The sequence below is a fragment of the Mesocricetus auratus genome, unplaced genomic scaffold (assembly GCF_017639785.1).
Source record: "Mesocricetus auratus isolate SY011 unplaced genomic scaffold, BCM_Maur_2.0 Super-Scaffold_100020, whole genome shotgun sequence".
Lineage (NCBI taxonomy): Eukaryota > Metazoa > Chordata > Mammalia > Rodentia > Cricetidae > Mesocricetus > Mesocricetus auratus.
Window position 1 is genome coordinate 36,242,642 of NW_024429201.1, and position 21,989 is coordinate 36,264,630.

The 21,989-nt window shown below is 40.6% G+C and overlaps 1 protein-coding gene across 1 annotated transcript in view; it reads left to right on the top strand.

The window, feature by feature from the left end:
• Nucleotides 1-21,989, top strand: part of Adgrv1 (adhesion G protein-coupled receptor V1) — a 518,174-nt gene that overhangs the window by 205,815 nt on the left and 290,370 nt on the right. The window contains exons 77-82 of the mRNA XM_040729011.1: nt 439-846; nt 4,578-4,762; nt 7,494-7,743; nt 8,314-8,453; nt 10,877-11,037; nt 19,684-19,784. Coding sequence (XP_040584945.1) covers nt 439-846; nt 4,578-4,762; nt 7,494-7,743; nt 8,314-8,453; nt 10,877-11,037; nt 19,684-19,784 — 1,245 coding nt within the window. The remainder of the gene's footprint in view (nt 1-438; nt 847-4,577; nt 4,763-7,493; nt 7,744-8,313; nt 8,454-10,876; nt 11,038-19,683; nt 19,785-21,989) is intronic.

Consider the following 21,989-nt stretch of genomic DNA (forward strand, 5'->3'; position numbering starts at 1 on the left):
AACCAACCCAATAGCACATCTCTGCACTGAAGGGTAAGAAAGAGCCAATCCCTTTTTTCCCCCAACTTTTACCCTCAGATATCCCTGCCCCTAAATTTCTAGGTGAGACTAAAATGTAAATATTTCTTCTCCATCCCCCATATTTGGTTTTCCAGCATTTGCTTTATTCATAACTGAAGATTCTTTTCTAGACAACCTTGTCATCTCATTTCTGGTCCTTTTTCTTGATTCATTTCAGTGCAAAGTCCTGCCCCCTAGTCTTGTCATCACTGTGGCTTCTTGAGGGAAGTTAGGAAAATATAAAGTCCATGTTTAGTGGCAATGTACTTATTGGCAGTTAGTGATTGAAAAAGAAGGGGGATTTGTTCACTAAATAAGAATGTTTAGGATAACATTGGAGGCATCACAGTCTCATTTTCCTGTCTGTTTAATTTTTAGGAGCTGAGGAGTGCTGAAACAATTGGTCGTACTCTCATCTCTCCAGCTGTTTCTGGAAAGGACTTTGTGAGAACTGAAGGCACACTGGTCTTTGAACCTGGCCAGAGCAGCGCCGTTCTGGATGTTGTCTTAACACCCGAGAGCGGGTCTTTCAGTGCATTTCCTAAACGCTTCCAGATTGTGCTTTTTGACCCAAAAGGCGGTGCCAGAATTGATAAAGTGTACGGGACTGCCAACGTCACCCTTGTCTCTGATGTGGATTCACAAGCTATCTGGGGGCTTGCAGATCAGCTCCACCAGCCCCTACATGAAGATGTTCTCAACAGCGTGCTGCATAATCTCAACATGAAAGTAGCCACAGAGAAGACGGATGAGCAGCTCAGTGCTGTGATGCACTTGATGGAAAAGGTAGGTAATCCTCGCAGGTGTAAGTAAGCACACGGCTCAGTGAGAAGGCCATAAAGCCCGAAACAGAGCAGATGCTTCATCCTCTTATAGTGCCCATTGCTGTGGACTAGGATAAAACATCATCTGTAAACACAAGAGTGGAGTCTGTCCCACCTGCCACTCTACTTTCACTGGATGAGGTCTCTTTGTCATCCCTGCTCTGACATTGGAGAGCCACGAGTAAGCTGCAGAGGCTGGAGCCCACAGGTCCTTGCTGACTGGCCAGAGACTGGCTGGCTTCTTTTGCCATTTGCTCATTAGTGTTTTGAGTTCATAAGAAGAGTGGGGCTGCACTATAACCTATATTAGCCTTTCATACATGAAGCATGCGCAGTCGCCCCTTTGCTCTGCTCTTCCTAGGAACAAACAAATGTTTGTTGAAAAGGAAGACTAGGAATGGCCAAATAATTTTAGGCCTCATTTCGCATGGACTTGCCATAGTCAGTTGTTAATATGAGATCAATTATTTACCCTCCTACAAAGTGTATAATCACATAGAGATATAAAAGTTCAAGATTATAAATGGAAAGTGATTTCTAAAAAGTATTATTATTTAGGGAAAAGCACTTTATAGCGTATTTTTAATTTTTGTAGTTTATTTTATATCTTACCAAGATAATTTCTTTTTAACGTATTTACGTACATGCATACAGTTCTGAGTACGTACATATGAACCCACTGGTGCTCTGTCTCCTACATAGAAGCCTTTAATTACGGAAAATATCCTTCCTAGTCTACATATTTCTGAAAGCACAGTGCATGAAGGGTGGAAGAGAAAATGATAAATCATATTGGGTAAGAAGAGGCTATAATTAACCTTTGTAAAGCACAGAGAACGACTGCCACTTTATGCAGAGTATTCTCTTAAGATAGTGTTCATTCCAAGGGAAGGTGATACTTAAACTTTTAATAATAAAACTGATAGAACAACAGTAAGTTGATCTTGACCAAAAAAGAGAGAAATCATGTGTACTGACTACATTGTAGAGTAGAAAGAAGAAAATTTCAGATATTTTAGAGGAAAAAAAAAAGACAGAATGGAATTCTATTACTCTTTTGTGCTCAGTAAGTTATATATTAAAGCCATTAATGATTTATGAACTTCAGGTGAACAACATGTTCTAAGTGTAATTACATCATTACCACTTCATTTGAGATGTACTAAGAGCAAAATGTTGCTGGGTATTGTCTGAAATTCAACTGTATTTTATGCCGTAACCACCATAGGAAGTTAAAAACAGAACAAAATAACCTAACCTCCACTTCTGCACAGACTAGAACTTCCAAATGCTGGATAAAATGTCATATTGTGACCGTGCATTTTAAGTAAATATATTTGATATTTGAAAGTTTTATTTTCTCTCTGATTCTAAGTTCTTTGATATCTGTCCTTTGACACATTTCTTTTGATGAATCATAGATGGAAATTTTACACACTGGAAGTAGCTGCCAGTTTTTGAGATTATGTTGTGCTAGAAATAATAACATCTTTAAAAGACTTACTGTAAAGATTTTCCAAATAAAGCACATTTGTGGGCTAAGATAATCTTTGGTATAAAAATATTCTGGTTCCTGGCTTTCACCAGGTGTGAAACAAAATAAATTATTTCTAGTGCTATTGGTTGTCTTAGTAACAGACTTTAAGTCCCCGTGGGATTGATATTCTAATTTTTTATTCCATTAGGTTTGTTTTTCTGGTTATTAGACTTTGGTAGAACTTGAGTCAGGAGTTCTGATGTTGCATTCTGGAATATCTGTAAAAGCACGGGAATAGCATGTTCTTTCGTGTCACAACTAAAGCAGCTCTCCGTTTTAATTGTAGTCTTGACAGATTCTTAGTGTTTTCCCATGTGAAGTTCAGGTCTTCTGCTGATTTATAAATGAATTTTGATAATCTGGGATTTTCTGTTATTTTCATAAAATGACCTTTTAGAGTCTGAGTATTTCTTTTATCATAGGCTGAAGTTATTTCTATGTATGATTTAGTTTGTGAACACACTGGCATTGATTCGCCATTTGCTTAGTTTTACAGACTTGCCAGTGTGAGCTACCTCAGGTTGTGCTGTTACACTCTGACAAGTAAGTAGGGGATGTTGCAAGCTAGAGCGAATGGCGGCCGCATGTCTTACACTCAGCCAGTTTGTGCCCTGGCTCAAGTTGGTTGTCCTTGCTCTCCTTCAGTTTCTTTTTTTGGAAATAAAGTAATAGTAATATGGTCTCCACACTTGACTCTTGAGATTAGAGAAGCTTTGTGAGGCACTGAGAGTGCAGTGAACTTACACTAGCTGTAGAGGGATGGGTTTTGTTGTTGTTCTTCTTATTTTAATTAAGTAACCTTTTTCTTTCCCTGGAGCATAAATAAGAGTTGAACTAGCTCTCTACTTTTTGAGTATAAATCTTAATTCTTAAAATTCTACACTTATTGCTCTTTTTCCATTTCCTTTCAGAAATGCATCATGTCAAGGCAAACTTTTGTTTTCTTTGTGTCTATCTCCCTTGTAATTTTATAGCTCTGGGAGTAACATTATATATTCTTTCATTTCATTTCCTCAGATATAAAACAGTTTCTGCATCTGTAAACTTGAATACTGTGCTACTCACTATACTGGCTTTGATATGCTGTGTCCTAGGGATCTGTCTCAAGATTGTCTCATTTGTTAACTACCTACCTGAGTTCCAAGAGGTTCTAGTGAGCTTGTGTTTCATTTGTCTTATTTGGTCTCCTTGCTTCTGTACTCAACGGGCTATGCTCTGGTCATTTGTAGTTGTACTATAAAATTTGTATGGTTATTTTGATCATGCTTTCCCTGTGGACTGTTCTTTGAGATCTTTGAGATGGATACTCTTATCAATTCAGACCTTGAGTTTGGGTGTGAGTGTGAGACTACTGGATTGCAAAGTTGCAAACACAGGAATAACAGGAGCTACTCCCTTACTAAGCTTACCTGCTAGGAAAAAAGTCAATCATTTCAACGATATCATGAGTTACTACTAAAGATATACAGTAAATCATAGGGACTGGTAGTCTGTGTGTTGGCAGGAGACACAATGGATGAATGATAAACAGATGGCATTGGAATCTGTATTTTCCAGATATATAGAATACAAAGGAACAATAATGTTTTCCTTGTTCTTCACATAGCAACTCGGTCCTTTAAGGTAGGAAGTCCTGTGTTAGAAGGCAATATGCCAGGATGTCTTGAGTGTTCTTGATTGAATAGAATTTTCTCATTTGGTATGCTTTTGTTCTTTAATGTCATATGGTGGTCACTATTTGCTCATCAAAATACAGATAATTAAAAGTAATCTTATTTCTGTTTCAAAGACAGTTTTGAAATATTTATTTGTTCATCAAGGAAAGTCTTATGGTAGATGTAAAATTGTGATTCATTTTAATTCATGATGTTAACTATTGTAGCTAACTTAAATGATACATGCCACGATCTGGGACTTTAAGGAATCATTAAGTAGAAAACATTCTAATGATTATTTCTTTTCTGTGTCAATGATTACTCATGCCTTTTAGATGGAAGAGGGTATACTCAAAATACAATTTGATACCATTCAGTTCTTCATATTTCCATCTTTGTTATTGTTAATGATTATTAATAAAAACATGTGTAGTATATATTATATGTAATCTAAGAAGTCATCTGCTTAATGCATATTTTAATACTTAGATTTTTTTCCAGATAACAATGGAAGGAAAAAATCAAGCTTTGAGTTTCAAAAGCCAAACGCTTTTGTATGAACTCCTTTGTGCCCTAATTAACCCCAAGCGCAAGGACACTAGGGGATTCAGCCAGTTTGTGGAAGTGACAGAGAATTTTGCCTTTTCTCTGCTGACAGATGTTACCTGTGGGTCTCCTGGTGAACAGTAAGTACTTTGTAAAATTATCAGTTGCCAAAATGTGTTTCCTCATGGCTTCCAAAGCAGTGTATGGTGCCAGTGGACGTTAAGATGATACGTGTAGTCTGTACTTTGCATCTGTTGGTCAATGAAACAGATTTCTAGAGGAAAAGCAGTTCCAACACGAGAAATGAACGTGTGCTATCAGCAGTACTGTCCTGTTGGTTCAAGATACCTTTAGGAGTACAACAAAACGTCATGTCATCTTCTCTTGCTTTTATCCAGGGGAAAGCACATGCTGAGGAGGAAGGATGCTGATTACCAGCGCTGGGCTGTGACTGCTGCTGCCCTAAAGCCTCAGGCATTTCTCCCGCTAGGAGGCAGCTGTCATACTTTAGGGGCATTTTGTGACTGGAGTTTCTCAGCAGCAGGAGGAGAAAATAACATGTAGCTTGTGGTCATTACTAACTGCATAATTAGCTATGTAGACATATGTTAATATTTTGTGTACAATGATACAAGAAGCTACATTCACAATCTAAATTGTATGATTGTACTTCAAAGACCACAAAATGTTTTATTTGCATTTGACAGCCAAAATCCACTGACATTACAACATGGGCAGAAATTAAAATCCATCTTGATTTTCATGTTGTTGATATAGGCTAGCTAAAACAAAGTATCATTTTATTACTATTTAATGAGCATTTGGCTAAGAATATTTATATAAACTTTATCAGTTTTATCATTTATTTTCAATGAAAATCATCATCCATGTCTGGTAAGTCATGATAAACTTGAGTAGTTTTAATAATGAATTCTGTCAAATTAACAAAGAAATCGGTTGAATAAATAAAACTTTGAATAGTAGTTCTTTGGTTGAAGATACATGAAGTTCAAAAGCAGTAAGTTACATATAAAATACAAGGTGTGAAATTGATATTAATTATATCCTTGCTATATCCAACTGCATTTAATTAAATAATAGATATTTTATATAGGTAGAAACAGCATGACACTGAGAATTTTATAAGGTTCAGTGTAACCCTTCATAAAAGATGGTGTATATAGTATGTATATTTTACAAATCATCACTTTAGGCAAGCTATTAGAAGGTAGAGTTAGGGTTTATTATATGTATATAGATTCGGATACTGAGGTTTAGGGTTCTGAGCAGAACTTGACTATGTCCACATGAATAGAACATGGAGAGTCTCCTGCTCAGTCACCGGCCCCTGCCAGCCACCATGCTGTGTGATCAGAAGAGGGCAACAAAACCAACCTCACAGCCCAAATTTTCATTACAGATCCTCTCCAGGGTGTGGTGAAGTTAGGGAACATCTCACATCTGCTCACACTACTATGAGTACTAATGGATTCTGGGGACTTGTGTGCTCTTAATGGGGAAATCGGCAAGGAATCGGCACATCCTCTCTCTAGTCCTTACTGTGGTTCCTAAAAGTCCACCTGCCGTGAATGCTGTGCTCTTCAAGCTTGGTGCCATTTACGTGTCTCCATCCTGGCTAGCTACAGAAACATCTGACATAGATTAGTTGCTTGCACCGGGACCACTGGATACGTTAGATGTAAAGGAACACGGAAGCGTGGCACAGTTAAGGTGTTTAGATAGGAATAAAGTGCACTCGGGAGAGAGATGGCGGTCACATTTGGTTTGTTGGGCTGAAGACTCTGAACATGCCAGGCATTCTGCTGGCATTCTCGACACACCACCTTCATGTCAGGTGCATCTGCTGAGAGGGGAGGGCTTGAGAATTGAGCAGGAATATTAATGGAAACAAGTAAAAACAGAGGTTGATTACTGTACCAATGTCAAGGGGGGGCAATTAGTATGCACCCCTCCCCACTTCAGCCTAGGTATGAAGCACATGATGTTATTATCAGAGCGAGTATGTTTAGAGAGCAAAGATTAAGAGGTTGAGGTGTTGGAAGGCGTTTGGTTATCAGCAGTTAAGAGAGGCCAGAAATCCGGGCACCTGCAGGAGTAGGAGGACACTATGTGTGTTGCAGGTTTCATATTTACTTTGTCTTGGATCTGCTCACTATTGCAAAGGTGATGACTCCGGGAACAACTCACTACTAATTTGGGGGGAAACAGTTACAGATTCACATTCCTAGAATCATAAGTATGCTCCTTGTATAAGGGTTTTGTCTTAGTGAAACCGGAATGTCACCTGTACTTAAACCAAGTCCACATGAGTTCAAGTCACACTGAGGTTTGGAAGCAATTTAACTGAGCATAGAACCTTATTATCCCTAGGAAGTGTGAAAAAATAGAAGTGACAGAGCATCAAGACCACTATTCAGATCTGTTTTCCTGTGGGCCGTGTGATGATGTTAGAAGGCTCTGGGGTACCGGAAAGGTATGAGGTACATCTGAGATGAAAATGCAGCTATAGATGCATGTGCTTTACAATTCTAAATGAAAAAGATCCACTCTAGTGGGAATACCCCTTCCTCAGCCTGTTCTACCACAGCCTGTGACTAACACAAAAAAACACAAACTAAGCCACGGATCGTATTTTGATAACTAAGTAACAGCTTCCAGGTACTCCCGTTTTCGGGTTACCAGAAAGATCAAGCAAAGGGATTGGAAAGATGTAAGCATCACTAGGAAACTTAAAGTAGATGGCGATTTGGTGTTGGTGCCATTGTTTTGCATGAAAAGTCCTCAAATGTTTAATGGATGTGTTGATACAAATACCTGCCGACTCAACACAGACTCGTTCTTCTCTTGTAGAAGCAAAGCCATCCTTGACAGCTGCCCATATTTGTCAATCCTGGCTCTTCACTGGTACCCTCAGCAAATCAGCGGACACAAGTTTGAAGGAAAGGAAGGTGATTACATTCAATTCCCAGAGAGGTCACTGGATGTTGCTGATGCAGAAATGCTGGATGGGAAAACGGCATGCGAATTAGTCCAGTTTGTGGAGTACAGCAGCCAGCAGTGGTTTGTAGCAGGGAACAGCCTTCCTGCCCTGAGAGACAAGGTAATCTCTCATTTAAAATGATGTGGGTATTTTATCACAGTTTCCCTTTACCAGACAAACTCAGACACATTAGCTTAGCTGGTTCTTCAGGTGTTTACCCAGGGATCACAGGAAAATTGTTCTCTCTGTGTGCCATTTGTAGTATTTTTGGCTTCAAATGAAATTGGAAATGTAAATGTTTCCTGTATGTTTTGTGGAGTATGTGTGTGTATGTGTGTGTGTGTGTGTGTGTGTGTGTGTGTGTGTGTGTGTGCGTGTGTGTGTGTGTGTGTCTGTCTGTATGTACGGACAAAGGAGAAAACGACATCTTTCCCTGCTGTAATATCTTGGCATGTGCCTACCTTTCCAGTAGGTCAGCCAGTGATACTTACCGTGGGTGTTGTCAGCTAAAGACTGAAAGTGAGTGAGTTGAACTGGGGCAGTGGAAAGACAGTCTGTTGCATTCAGTAGGTGAAGAAAACACAGTAGGTATTAGGTATCAGAAAAATGGCGTCCAGTTCCGACAGGGAGAGTCAGTCATCCCACTGATTGGGAAATCACTATTAAATGTTGTTTCTTTGGACATTATAGGTGTTGTCCCTGAATGTGAAAGGTCAGAGTGCACAACCCCTGCCTAACAGCGATGAGGTTCTCTACAGGATTTATGCAGCTGAGCCTAGAATTGTTCCTCATACATCCCTCTGTCTCCTCTGGAATCAGGCTGCTGCCAGGTATGGACTGATCAATCCTAAGAAAAGTGTTTAGTGTTTCCCATCCAGAAACACTGCACCTGCTTGCCTTGAACATAGATGGTAGCCTCAGTTAAGACTTCTGACTGAGGAATAATCTCTAAGTTAAATCAATCACAAGTCATCCAGCATCATTCCAATGGGGACCTGCTGGCTGTCGAATCATATGTGTAGTATGCTATTCTTTTTTTATCATAGCTATCCGCACGTGTTGTAGCTTGAGCTGTTCTCAGGTTAAATGGGTTTTCTGAAGTTGTCAGTTAATTTGTTACACATGAAAGGAAATGCCTTCCTACAGGCCTGCTGCCTGAGGTTCAGGAGCCTGACTTATGTTTAGAGGGATCAGTAGGGTTTAAGAAGTCTTGTTCACAGGTGACTCAGACCCATTGGGGATTAAACCCAGACAAAGCAGAAATGAGATTCAGTACTTTTTTTTGAGTCTCTTTGGTCTCTGGAATTAGGTTTCTGAGAAAGTTACTATCACTTAACTCCCTGTTTGGGCTGTAGGGTCTGGTCATGTTAGGAGTCAGGGTCTGCCGTCTGTCTGTCAGGTATGAGATTTTGTTTATTATGTAATTTTAGCCTGACAGGGAAACCAACTAATCTATTTGGGTTAGTTTCTCTTTCTTCTCAATGAAATGTTTTGAACAGAAACTTCTAATGTGTGATGCTGGTTCTTAATTCTGATACAGAAGGTTCTCTATATGTAATGGTTCAACGTGTAATTTTATACTTGAAGCTAATGCACAGCTGATACACTTTGCTGAAACTACTCAGATTTTGAACTCCGATCCTTCTCATATTGGTAATATGTGACATGATGCTGAGCAGTACCGCGAGCCATGGCAGCTCGTCAGCAGTGTAATCATGGGGTAAACAGCCATGTGTGCTGTATTAGCATCAGCGGGTTAGAGAGAGTGGGCATTTGCAACACACATTTTAAAATAAACTGTGTTTAACAGTCTATTCCATTGAAAGTCAAAGATCAATAATTCATAAATAATCTCCAATCTTCAATATTTAATGAATAATGTAAGTTTCTAGATGAATTTTGCATTTTGAATTGGGGAGTTTTATGTCAGTAGAAAAGTAATGGAGTCAAGATTACTGAAAGAAAAAGGTTGAAGAGCTACTGATTGACACCTAATGAGGTGAACTTCACTGAAAGAAATACTTGAAGTTCCTTGAAAAATGTATTTATGATATGTGACTCAAAATACAAAACAAAGAAAAGCTGTGAAAGAAATCACAGGAAAGCATATGCATTAGTTACTGGCCTAATGCTATGATGAAACACCATGACCAAGGCAACTTAGAAAAGAGAGCATTCAGTTTGGGGGCCTCTTACAGCTTCAGAGGGTTGGAATCCCTGGCTCTCATGCCAGGGAGCTGGGCAGGCAGCAGGCAGACAGGCATAATGCTGGGCAGTAGCTGGGAGCGTATATCTTATCTGCAGGATGCAGGCAGAGAGAGAGAGAGAGAGAGAGAGAGAGAGAGAGAGGGAGGGAGGGAGGGAGGGAGGGAGGGAGAGAGAGAGAGAGAGAGAGAGAGAGAGAGAGAGGGAGGGAGGGAGGGAGGGAGGGAGGGAGGGAGGGAGGGAGGGAGAGAGAGAGAGAGAGAGAGAGAGAGAGAGGAGGTTAGCCCTGTACACACAGTGGCTATTGTACTACGTGGTTGTATGTCAATTTGACACAAGCAAGAGTTATCAGAGAGGAAGGAGCCTCCCTGACATCCAGCTGTAAGGCATTTTCTTATTCAGTGATCAATGGGGGAGGGTCATGCCCACTGTGGGTGGACCTAGGTTCTACAGGAAAGCCGGCTGAGAAAGCCATGGGGAGTGAACCAGTAAGCAGCTCCCCTCCATGGCCTCTGCATCAGCTCCTGCCTCCAGGTTCCTGCCCAGCCTGAGTTCCTGTGAAGGCTTCCTTTGGTGATGAGAGCTACAGGGAAGTGTAACCGGAATAAACCCTTTTCTCCCCACTTGCTTTTTGGTCATGGTGTTTTATTGTAGTCACAGAAGCCCCAGCTGAGACAGCCGTGCTGCTCTGTGGGAACCCACACATGTCATAGCTATACTGATCGGTGGGAACTTTTGAGTGACAGGAAAGAGCCGTTGCTTTAGGATGGGTGAGGCAGCTGCACCGCTGCTGAGAAGGCTAACTTCTTGCACGCAGCAAGTCCTCTGGCAGGTGTGGTTGGCATTCACACTGCTTCTTAAGGTGTCTTGATGGAAACTGTTGGGTTATGTCCTGGACAAGATGTTCTTCCCTCCAGTGTTTCTTCTGGAAAATGTATTCTGCTTAAGTCTTGAGTAAAGAACACTTAATTTCAGCTAGTTATTTAAAACAATCTGAACATCTTTGAAACGTTATTGAAAGAACAGTGGCTATTGTGTTTTGTTCTAGCTGGTTGTCCGACAGCCAGTTTTGCAAGGTGGTTGAGGATACTTCGGACTACGTGGAATGTGCCTGTTCACACATGTCTGTGTATGCTGTCTACGCCCAGACTGACAGCTTGTCATCATACAATGAAGCTTTTTTCTCCTCTGGCTTTATATGCATCTCAGGTCAGTGGCAGAGCTTCCAAGTTATGAATTGTAAATACATGTGAGAATGAAACTTTCCCATAGTTCTTTTGTATGTGTAGGATATGAGCATATATGGTTTGTAATTTTCCCATTGTCTTAATCATTAACACATACAGCAGGTATTTATGGACGGTCAGCCCCCAACTCCTTTGCAGAAGAGTCCATGTTTTCAAGAAGAGCACGAGATACAGCATGAGGTAGAGGCTAAATAACAGGGAAGGGAAGCATTTGTGGTGTACTGTGCTTTAGAACTTAGGCTCTCCAATTCGACTATTGGGATCACATACATCAATGCATATAAAGATTTTTCTGTTTTCATTAAAATAAATATTCTACCGAATGAGTTCATCGATCAGTAGTCTACATTTTTGGTACTCTAAGCATACCAACTCCTATGCTAAAAGTTATCTTCTACTCAACATATTTAGCCCCTTTTTTATTTCAGTGACAGGAACTTGGGTGTTATTAATGTTTGTCAAACTGCTTATGTACAACATAACTGTAGGCATCCTCCTGTGCTGTACTGTTGTGGGGAGAGGTGTGAGGAAACCTTACCCTACTTCTGCGCACATTACCTCCACCCTTGCTGCCTACTATTTTACCCTGTAAATCCCACCATTGTTTCTGGGAACAATGTGCTATGTAGATAACTTGATACGGGATAACGACTATAAACGTAACTTTGCAAGCAGACTGCCCTAGTCCAAGTAAGTCCTGACTCTCATTGGGAACTAGAGTAATCTCTGATTGTATGTGTCAGTATACTACAGAATTACTACGTTCCATGTATGACCACATATTTGCATCTCAGGCTGGTAAGTGTATGAACTCACACACATCTGATACTTTGCTTTAGTGATGATTTGTCTGTTAGTGTGAGGGAATGTCTTTTTAAATGCATTGTACCAACAATCTACCTAGCAATGCTCATCCAGTAGAAACTCTTTCTGGAGACAGAGTCAAGTAACTCATTATTATTCTTGGTGCTAGTTGTTAAATATTTTCAGTGTAATTTAATTTTACATAGTTAGAATTTTTCCTTATGGTATCTGAATATCCTTAAGGTATGAGTCATAGGAAGAATTAAGAATCTCCTATTCTTAATAATATCTTTCATAAAACATGGATAGCATTTCTTATCCAACACATTCTTGGAGGTGGATATAGTTTCAAAATCAGATGAAAACTTGCTATACTTCAATGGTGCCATTTTTTTTATTTTTGAGGTTTTTTTATATTTTATTTTTAAATTTAAATTATAAACAAGGTTGCCTCACATGTCAAATTCCAGGTCCTTTTCCCTTTCCCTCTCCTCCTCCCACACCCTCCCACCAACCCCGCCAATATGCCCTCATTTCCCCAGGGAAGGTGAGGCCCTCCATGGGAGTGTCCATAGTCTGTCATTTCATCCAGGGCAGGGACTAGACCTTCCCCCAAGAGTCCAGGCTGAGAGTGCATCTCTCATTGTTGGATGGGAGCCCAAAGTCCATTTGTATACCCGGGATAAATACTGATCTACTACCCAAGGCTCAATAGATTACCTAGGCCTCCTCACTGACACCCACATTCAGGGGGTCTTGATCAGTCCCATGCTGGATTCCCAGCCATCAGCCTGAGATTCAAGAGTTAACCTTTGTCAGGTCAGCTGTTTCTGGGGGTTAAACCAGCCCAGTCTTAACCCCTTTGCTCATCAGTCCTCCCTCTCTGATGGGAGTTCTTGAGTTCAGCTCAGTGCTTAGCCGTGGGAGTCTGCCTCTTCTTCCATCAGCCACTAAATGAAGTTTCTGTTTCCCAGTCTCTCTGGCCATTGGATTGTAGGCTGGCACTCCCCTGATCCATGTCTAAAATCCATATATGAGAGAGTTCGTGCCATGCTTGTCTTTTCATATCTGGGTTACCTCACTCAGGATGGTTTCTTCTAGTGCCATCCATTTGCCTGCAAATTTCAGGATTCCATTGTTTTTTTCTGCTAAATAGTACTCCATTGTGTAAATGTACCACATTTTCTCTATCCACTCTTTGGTTGAGGGGCATCTAGGTTGCTTCCAAGTTCTGGCTATTACAAATAATGCTGGTATGAACATAGTGGAACAGACATCCTTGTTGTATGAATGGGCATCTTTTGGATATATGCCTAAGAGTGGAGTTGCTGGGTCTTGTGGCAGGTTTATTCCCATTTTCCTGAGGAATCTCCAAAGTGGCTGAACAAGTTGGCACTCCCACCAGCAATGGAGGAGTGTTCCCCTTTCACAGTGGTGCCATATTTTATGTGCAAAGAAGTTTCATAGAATAATGGAATAAAAAGTTATCGTATTGAAATAAAAATCTGGATATTATTTTACAAACAAATCCAAGTGCTGCTGTGACCTACAGGAATCCCCTGCTTTATACAAACATTGAAACCAAACTAGAGAGTTTGAAAACTTAAAGCATGGTGTCTCTGATTTCATGTAAAAGTGGTTGAACCATGAGGTACATCCTAGGAGAGTTATTGGTCATTGTATATTTCCTATAAGTTGATGCAGAAGTGGTAACACTGACCTGCTCATGCGTTTGAGAACCTAGATGTCAGCATCCATGCTTGTGCTGTGGGACCGGTGTCAAGACTTGGAAATTACGATTTTATTTCCTCTTTATTCAAACTATATGATAAGTAAGGATTCTCAACTCCTGCCTTTTTTACCTCAGCTTTCTATTCCGGAGAGAACCAATGCCCGTTCCTCTGATGGGCCTTCAAGAATCGGAAACAGTAGCTGTTTGTGCCTTGCATACGTAATATGTAGTTGGGGTCAGACAAAAGGGAATAGCCCTGATTGTATGACAGTTAACTAGTCCTTTTCACAAGAGTAACAGCATGCCCTGATTGTATGACAGTTAACTAGTCCTTTTCACGAGAGTAACAGCGTGCCCTGATTGTATGACAGTTAACTAGTCCTTTTCACGAGAGTAACAGCGTGCCCTGATTGTATGACAGTTAACTAGTCCTTTTCACGAGAGTAACAGCGTACGCATTCACAGGAGCTGGCCTTGTTGTTAATCTTAGTCACATAAATTCCAGGGTGTCTGGCCGTGGCAGCTTGTGGCTCTGTTTGCTGTTCTAGATGACATTGTGAGAAGCGGGTGGAGGAAGATAAAGATTTAGAAATCCTCAGTTTAGAGAAGAAAGGAGAGGGGACAAACCTGGAAGTCCCCAGGTTTGCCAAATACCAGAAAATGAAACTGAAGCCATTCCTTAAAGAGAAAGAAAAACAGTGAAAGAGAGCTGTGTGCATTCTCCAGCAGGGATGACTCGGAAAAGCTGTAAATCAAGAAGGCTTCAGGTGACATGCCATAATCTAATTACTAATAAAGTCAGCAAGGCTTGAGGAGTGTGCCCACTACTGCTGTGACTACACTACTGCCGTGACTACAGATCCTTCCAGGCTCTTCTATAGCTCCTCAGATACCATCCCATCACAGACAACTGTTGGATTGGATTTTCCCTGACTTTGACTCTTAACAAAGATTTCAAAGTCTTATAATCTTAAAGACAACTTGTTACCTTAATTGTATAGTTCCTTTCCATTTTAACTAAAGAGAATGAAATCAGTTGTTTTGCTGCGTTTGTAGTTCAGGTTCCTGTGGTGGAAGTGGTTTCACACTGTTAGAGGTGGGCCTGTTCTCATACTGGTGTCACTTCCTTCTTAGCATGAAGAATTCCTTGTACTACCCAAACTAAAGTGTTCTTTATTCATTAGCCAATTATTATATCTACTTAAACTAGAATACTGTGTGTAAATGCACATACAATGTCAATTTCATCATCAACAATCATTTGTAAGTGACGAAATATATGCCTTCCAAATCTGTGTGGGGAGCAGGGGCAGAGAGGTAGGGCCTCGGTAATGGAGGAGTTAAATCTGAGCACAGTGGCTTTCTCCTCAGAGCTGTATTTTAAGGTTATCTTTGAGACTTTTGCTCAACTTCCTTTAGAAACATCCAACTCAGGCTTTCAGAAACCATTGCCCTGAGAGACCTTTTATGATTGTGGAGGAGTGCACTGTCAAAATAATTTCATTCTTTCAAGTGATGTGTTATCCCCGAGAAAGAAATTAAAAATGCTTAGGACCAAGGGATAAATGTAGATAGAAAGAAGTCATTTAGCCCTAGAATGCGTGTGCACCACATAAAGATGTTGGGTTTCTCTAGCAATTCCAGCAAGGGAATTTTATTTGCCAGGGATTGGGCTGTGTATAACAGAGGGACGCTGTGAGTATCTTACATAGACTTAGTTCCAAGAATGAATAATAAGGCTCCTTAATGATGCGGCTGCAACCCGACCTATTCTTCTCCTGCTCTGCTTTCCTCGCATGGTGGGTGCCCCTTTGTCCTGTCCTGATGTGGTCTCAGTTGCTTTTAGAGCCTTGAGTATCAAACTGGCAGTGCCAAGGTATGCCAAGGCAGACTCTATGTTAAAGCAAGTTATAAAAGACACTTGGAATGTTGCCCCAACACAATACCTCTTTGACCCAAGCTGTGTTCAGTGAATTTTTATAAGCCAGTCACTTCCTGGAATAAGACAGGCAAAGCTGGATGTAATCACCGTGAGAGCAGCCGGTGTCTATCATGTTGAATATTACTGGACACAGCACCACATGTACAGTATTTTCAATCCCATTTCTTCCTTTAAAATGAATTATTATTATTATTTTTATATCCCAACAACAGTTTTCCCTCCCTCTCCTCCTCTAAGTCCTTCCCACTGACTTACCGTCTGCTCCCCCTCTCTCATCCAGGGCCTCCCATGGATATCAACCAAACACGGCATATTCACTTGCAGTAAGACTAAGCCCCTCCCCTTGTATCAAGGCTGGAAGAGGCAACCCAGTGTGAGGACTAGGCACCCAAAGGCCAGTGAAAGACTTGGACATGGCCCCTGCTCTCACTGTTAGGATTCTCACAAAAGACCCTGCTGCATAGTCATAGCATGTGCAGATGACTTAGGTCCAACTCATGCAGGCTCCCTGCTTGTTGGCTCAGTCTCTTTGTGCCCCTATGAGCTGAAGTTAGTCGATTCTGTGGGTTTTCTTGTGGTGTCTCTGACCCCTCTGTCTCCGACAGTCCTTCCTCCCAGTCTTCTGTAGGCTTCTTCCAGCTCCACTAATGCTTGGCTGTGAGTCTCAGCATCTATTTCCATCAGTTGCTGGATGAAGGCTCTCTGATGACAACTGGGCTAGGCACCAATCTATGAGTATAGCAGAATATCATTATCATTAGGCATCATTACGTGATTTTTTTTCTTTTCCCTTTCCTTTTTTTTTTTTTTTTTTTTTTTTTTGGCCAGTTGTGTTTGGTTCTATCCCAAGTCCTCTGGGATAGCCAGCCTCTGGGTCCTGGTGCTCCAGGTAGTATCTGTGGTGAGCTCACTCTCATGGCATGGGTCTCTATTGGTTGGCCACTCCCACAATTTCTGTGCCACTTTATTCCAGCACATCTTGTAGGCAGGTCCTATTTCTTGCTGAAGGAATAAGTGACACACAGTGTTTCGGACCAGATGTGCTTTGTGCAGTGCGCCAAATTTCTCCTTTCAAACCATATTACCGTAGTCACTTCTGAAATACAGCGTATTCTTTCGTCACTCAGGAAGAATCAGCAGTTCTGTGAATCACGGCTTTCTGTGATGGCGACAATACCTCATACAGACTAATATGTGAGATACTGGCCAAGCGTCCTTGAAATATGACTGGAACTTAAGTTCTATTTAATTTAGCTCATGAAAATTTAAATTTAAACAATGGCTAGTAGCCATGGTGTTCAGGATCAACCCTTTATTACCAAGGCTCTTGTCTCTCTGGCAACATGAGTCATCCCCTGACACCTGGAATTGTGTGCTGCACGGTGCTTCATGCTGCCATCTGTTTGTGCTGGGAAGCTTTCAGGGCTGACTGCTTGCTCTTCCCAGCCTTAGCCTCTTAGGAGCACTAACAGAAGCACATCGCATGGAGGGAAGACTGAAAGATGTATCCACCCAGCCGCGGTCTGTAAGAGAACAGTAGAAAACCCTACAATCACAGGTAGCATGAGGTAGAGAAGGAAGAAAAAAACTAAGTTAAAGACCTAATACTTGGACTTAATAATGGAGTATCACTAAGCTGATTTCACTTGGCTTTACAGAAAGAGGAAGCAGGTATAAACAGAGTAATAAATGGACACCTTAAAATGCAAAATTCATAAATATTTTAAAGAAAAATTGGTTGAAAATATACTAACATTTGTCTTGTGTGGGGCTAAATTGCAGTTACATGGGAGTATTTTCCTTCTGTGAAATATGCTGAAGAACAGCAACGTCTCCTGGCTCTGCCTACTCACATACAAACATCAGATATATTTATATGATTGTATATATACATAAGATCTACCTGTCATCTATCTATATCTATATCTGTCTATCTATCTATCTATCTATCTATCTATCTATCTATCTATCTATCTATCTATCTATCTATACATATGCTTCTGAACTGTGTCCTCACTGTCACACGTCATCAATGTTGTTATTTTTTGAAGAGCAATGCGTCTTCCTTCTTTTCTCTCTTAAGTGTGTAGACAATCATTTGCACCGGTGGATTAAGTGAGGGTTCTTTCTCTTCCAGCTCAACCTGTAACCCAGTCCCGGCTGGTGGAGACATTTTCTCAATTGAGGTTCCCTCTTCCCGAATGGCTCTGGCTTGTGTCAGGTTGACATAAAACTAGCCATCACATCCAGATAACTGCGATACATTACGCTGACTAATGCAACCCTGTCTGTTTTCCTGCCTCTGGATTTGATTCTTGAACTAAAACCAGGAGCCATGGTAGCATTTGAATGAAGCCTTTTGTATCCAATCATGCGTTTCTAAGCTGGTTCCATTTAATTGTGCTAAGTTCCTGTGGCAGAGCAGGAGTATGATGCAGAATTGATTACCAAATTAAAGGGGAAATGTCACTGAATAAATTCTCCTTTTGAACTGCAGTGAGCAGGAAGTGTATGCTCCTCCCTTGATCAGTCCTCAGCCCTTGGCCTTGCCTTGTTACCACACACCCCAGGAAACTTCCAGTCAACACGTATTTGTGATCATGTGGTTTATAATGAGAAGAAAATGTGGCTGGGGCTTGTTTTTAAGTCAGTGTATGCACACACCTTTGAGCATGAATTTAAGCAATTTATCAATGTCCTTGAGGTTCAAAGGACACATTAATGAGTTGTAAGCACTGGAGAAGGAGAAAGGAAAGGTGCAGAGCCAGGCATGACTGTGGTATCTTCAGAAACACCCACCTGTGTGGGTGGGTTCAGAGGCAGCCCCAACACCTGCACTCCTAGCTTGGAATGCCGTGACTCCAGGCTTCCTGGAGGAGTTTCTAGACAAAGCCTTGTCCCTTGTCACAGGTAGTTTCTTCTACTCTACTGAAATATAAAATATAATTGAACTATTTTTTCTAAAAAGAACTCTGAGAGGCGTTTCTGAGCAGAAAAGCCAACAGAAGAGCCCATGTAGGCATGTTGTAGATGGTTAGTCTGTTTGTGCTGACATGTGGTTTGCTCTGAAAGCTCACTGCACAGCCTAGGAGAATAAAATGGGGAACAAAATGTTAGATCAGTGCAATGTCTCCTGTTTCTCCAGAAGGCATTGATATTAAATGAGGTAACACATGGAAAACACATGTCTAAGTGGTCTACACATGCCAGCATTTGTAATACTCCAATGATTCTTACACAAAACAATCCAGTGCACAAAAACGTGTGGCAAAAAACCCCAGTGAACAAATAAATGGCCGCTGTTTATTAAAGTATCTGAAAATTTTAAGTCAGAAAATATTCTTAGGGTAATCTGCCCTCAAGCTCTGGCACAGTTGTGCATGGCTATAATTCTAGCACCCAGGAGGCAGAGGCAGAGAGGCTGTAGTTTCATAGGCGAGGCTGGGCTGTCCAACAACTACTTATCTCAAAATAGGTACACAGGTTCAAAGATAATAATGCCAGCTAGGAATGGAAATTTTTATGCTTAATTTCTTTGTGGAAGAACGGGAAAAAAACAATTGTCCTTGTTTTGATGTGCAGCAACAGCGGACTAGCTGAGGGTTCATCACTACCATTGCTGTGGTCATATATATGCTTCTGTTGGCCGAGAATGGGTTATGGTGGACCCGAGCTTTGGAGGTCATTCCCAGTCTTGTGTCCAAAAGGTCCTAGTCACCTTTCTAAATATTTTTGCTTACCCAAGCTATTCACTCTAAATAAAAGATAAATAAATAAATAGGATGGAAAACCATTTCTTAAACAGTAAAGTTGACTAATAGCAACTTAAAAAAGAAAATGCTCATTAAAACCATTAATGTTATTTATTCATGCCTTCCTTTTAAATAGCAGACATCCTGTAAATAATTGGAAAATTAGTTGTCTGTTGGGTTAATTGATAAATGTGAAGATGGTATATATCAGGCAAAATGGAATATGTTGGAATTTCAGCATAATCTTTCCCAGAGGTATTATGTTATACTGTATATAGGCTAGGCTTTTGTGCTTAACTGTTCCAGAGATTTTTCATTCTGTACACATAATCTCTTCATGGATTATGAAACCTCATGTGGGGTCTTTTGTTTCCACAGGTCTTTGCTTGGCTGTTCTTTCACACATGTTCTGTGCCAGATGTTCGATGTTTGCAGCTAAACTTCTGACTCACATGATGGCAGCCAGCTTAGGAACACAGGTAGGAGAGAGATGGCACCTGTGATCATCATGCGATAACCTGCCACCTTTCCAGAATGTCCATGAATAGGCTTTTTCAATTTAGCTGTCTGCTTTTGTATTGGAGCAATATGGAAAAGAAGGGAAGCATAAAAATGATCATATTGGATCCAATATGTATATTTTTTTGTTTTTCGAGACAGGGTTTCTCTGTGGCTTTGGAAGCTGTCCTGGAACTAGCTCTTGTAGACCAGGCTGGTCTTGAACTCACAGAGATCCGCCTGCCTCTGCCTCCCGAGTGCTGGGATTACAGGTGTGTGCCACCAATGGCTGCCCAATATGTGCATTGAAAAATTATTCATTTTGTTTTTTGAGATTATAATATAATTACCTCATTTCCCCATTCCCTTTCCTCTGTCCAATCTTTCCCACATACTCCTCTTTCCTCTGTCAAATTCATGGCTTCATGGACTCTTTTTTCGATATACATACATATCTATGTTTTCATGTATGTATGTATGTATGTATGTATGTATGTATGTATGTATGTATGTATTCAAGACTGACCATTTGGTATTAGACAACCAGTTGTTGCTGTCTTCTCTGATAAAGGCTGTTTCTTATATTCTCAATGTTCCTTAGTTACCTATAGATTTTTGTGTAATGTTGAGCCTTCATGAGCCTTCCCTAATCCACATTAGCATGTCTGCCAGCATGGTGTTATTCTTGTTCAGCAAATGCTTTTGCAGTCATGTTGCTGAGACTTTATAGGGTCATTTATGACATTTCTCACAGAAAACACCCCAGTTTTCTGGTTCTCACAGTATCCCCACCATCTCCAACTATGATGATCCCTGAGCCATAGGCACAGAAGTTTTGTTGTAGATATACCCATTGGGTCTGGGATCTAAAATTCATTTGAATTGCTTTTCTGTAACATTTTCCATCTGTCACAAAGGGAAATTCTGATAAGCGTGTTTTGTAAGCCTCTTTCTGTGGAAAAACACCTCACTATTATTTCTTATAAGAAAATAGCTTCTGTATAAAATATTCTAGTGTTAGTCTTAATGCATGCTAAATATATTACTGGTTCATATATACTGATATTAATGTATGTTGCTTTATCTATTTACACAACTATACCATTTTATAAATTTCTTTATATGGAGAGCTTTAAGATAACTCATACCAGGGCCAAGGGGATAGCTCATTGGTAAAGCATGTACACACACACACACACACACACACACACACACTCAGAGCTCATTGATAAAGCATGTACACACACACAAGGATATATATACACAGTAAAATCTTTGTACAACCCTTATATTTTTTCTTTTAGCACAGTATAATATACTTTGTAAGAACACTGTCTTATGAAAAATAGTTTATTTTTCTATGGTAGGTGAAACGAGAAAAACAAAAATAGTTGTGGGCATTCCACTTCAAACATGCATTTGGAAACATCACTTAAAGCACAGAGACTGATGGAAAGGTGAAACTAAATGCCTTTGCTGTCCTTATGGTGTTAATTGTCTAGGAGAGCAGTTTGTCATTGCAGAGGCTGGCAGATTCTACATAAATATCTGTAATTCACATACATTATTTGCAAGTGACTCTGTGAATACATGAATGCCTCAGATAAGAGCTGAATTTATTGTTTTGAAAAGGTCATAGTCATCTTAATAGAGGGCATGAGTTCATTTACACTGACTATGTATAAAGGAAGTGACGAGCATAGAAATGAATGAGACAGAAGGAAATAATGTCCAATAATGTCTGCCCCCAAGGCTGCAGTAATTTAACCCCAACTCTTCATGGCGTCCTTATGAATGAAATTTTAGAGTATCATTCTGTAAAATACTAATTGTTTCTGAGATTCTTCTTTTATTAAATTTATTTTTGTAATTTCATTTTACATTCCAACCAAAGTTCCCTCCCATCCTGCCCACCTTGCTTCTACTCCAGTCTACCCACATCCACTCCTCCTAACAGGTAAGGGTTCCCGTGCCAGTTGACAAAGTCTGGCACATTAAGTTGAGGCAGGACCACATCCCCCCCCCACCCTGCCACATCCCCGCCTTAAGATTAAGCTTGGAATCCCCTCATAGGTAATGGGCTCCAATAAGCTAGCTCAGATACCAGGGATAGATCCTGGTCCTACTGCCAGGGCCCCTCAGATAGTCCATGCTTCACAAGTGTCTCCCACATGTGGAGGGCCTAG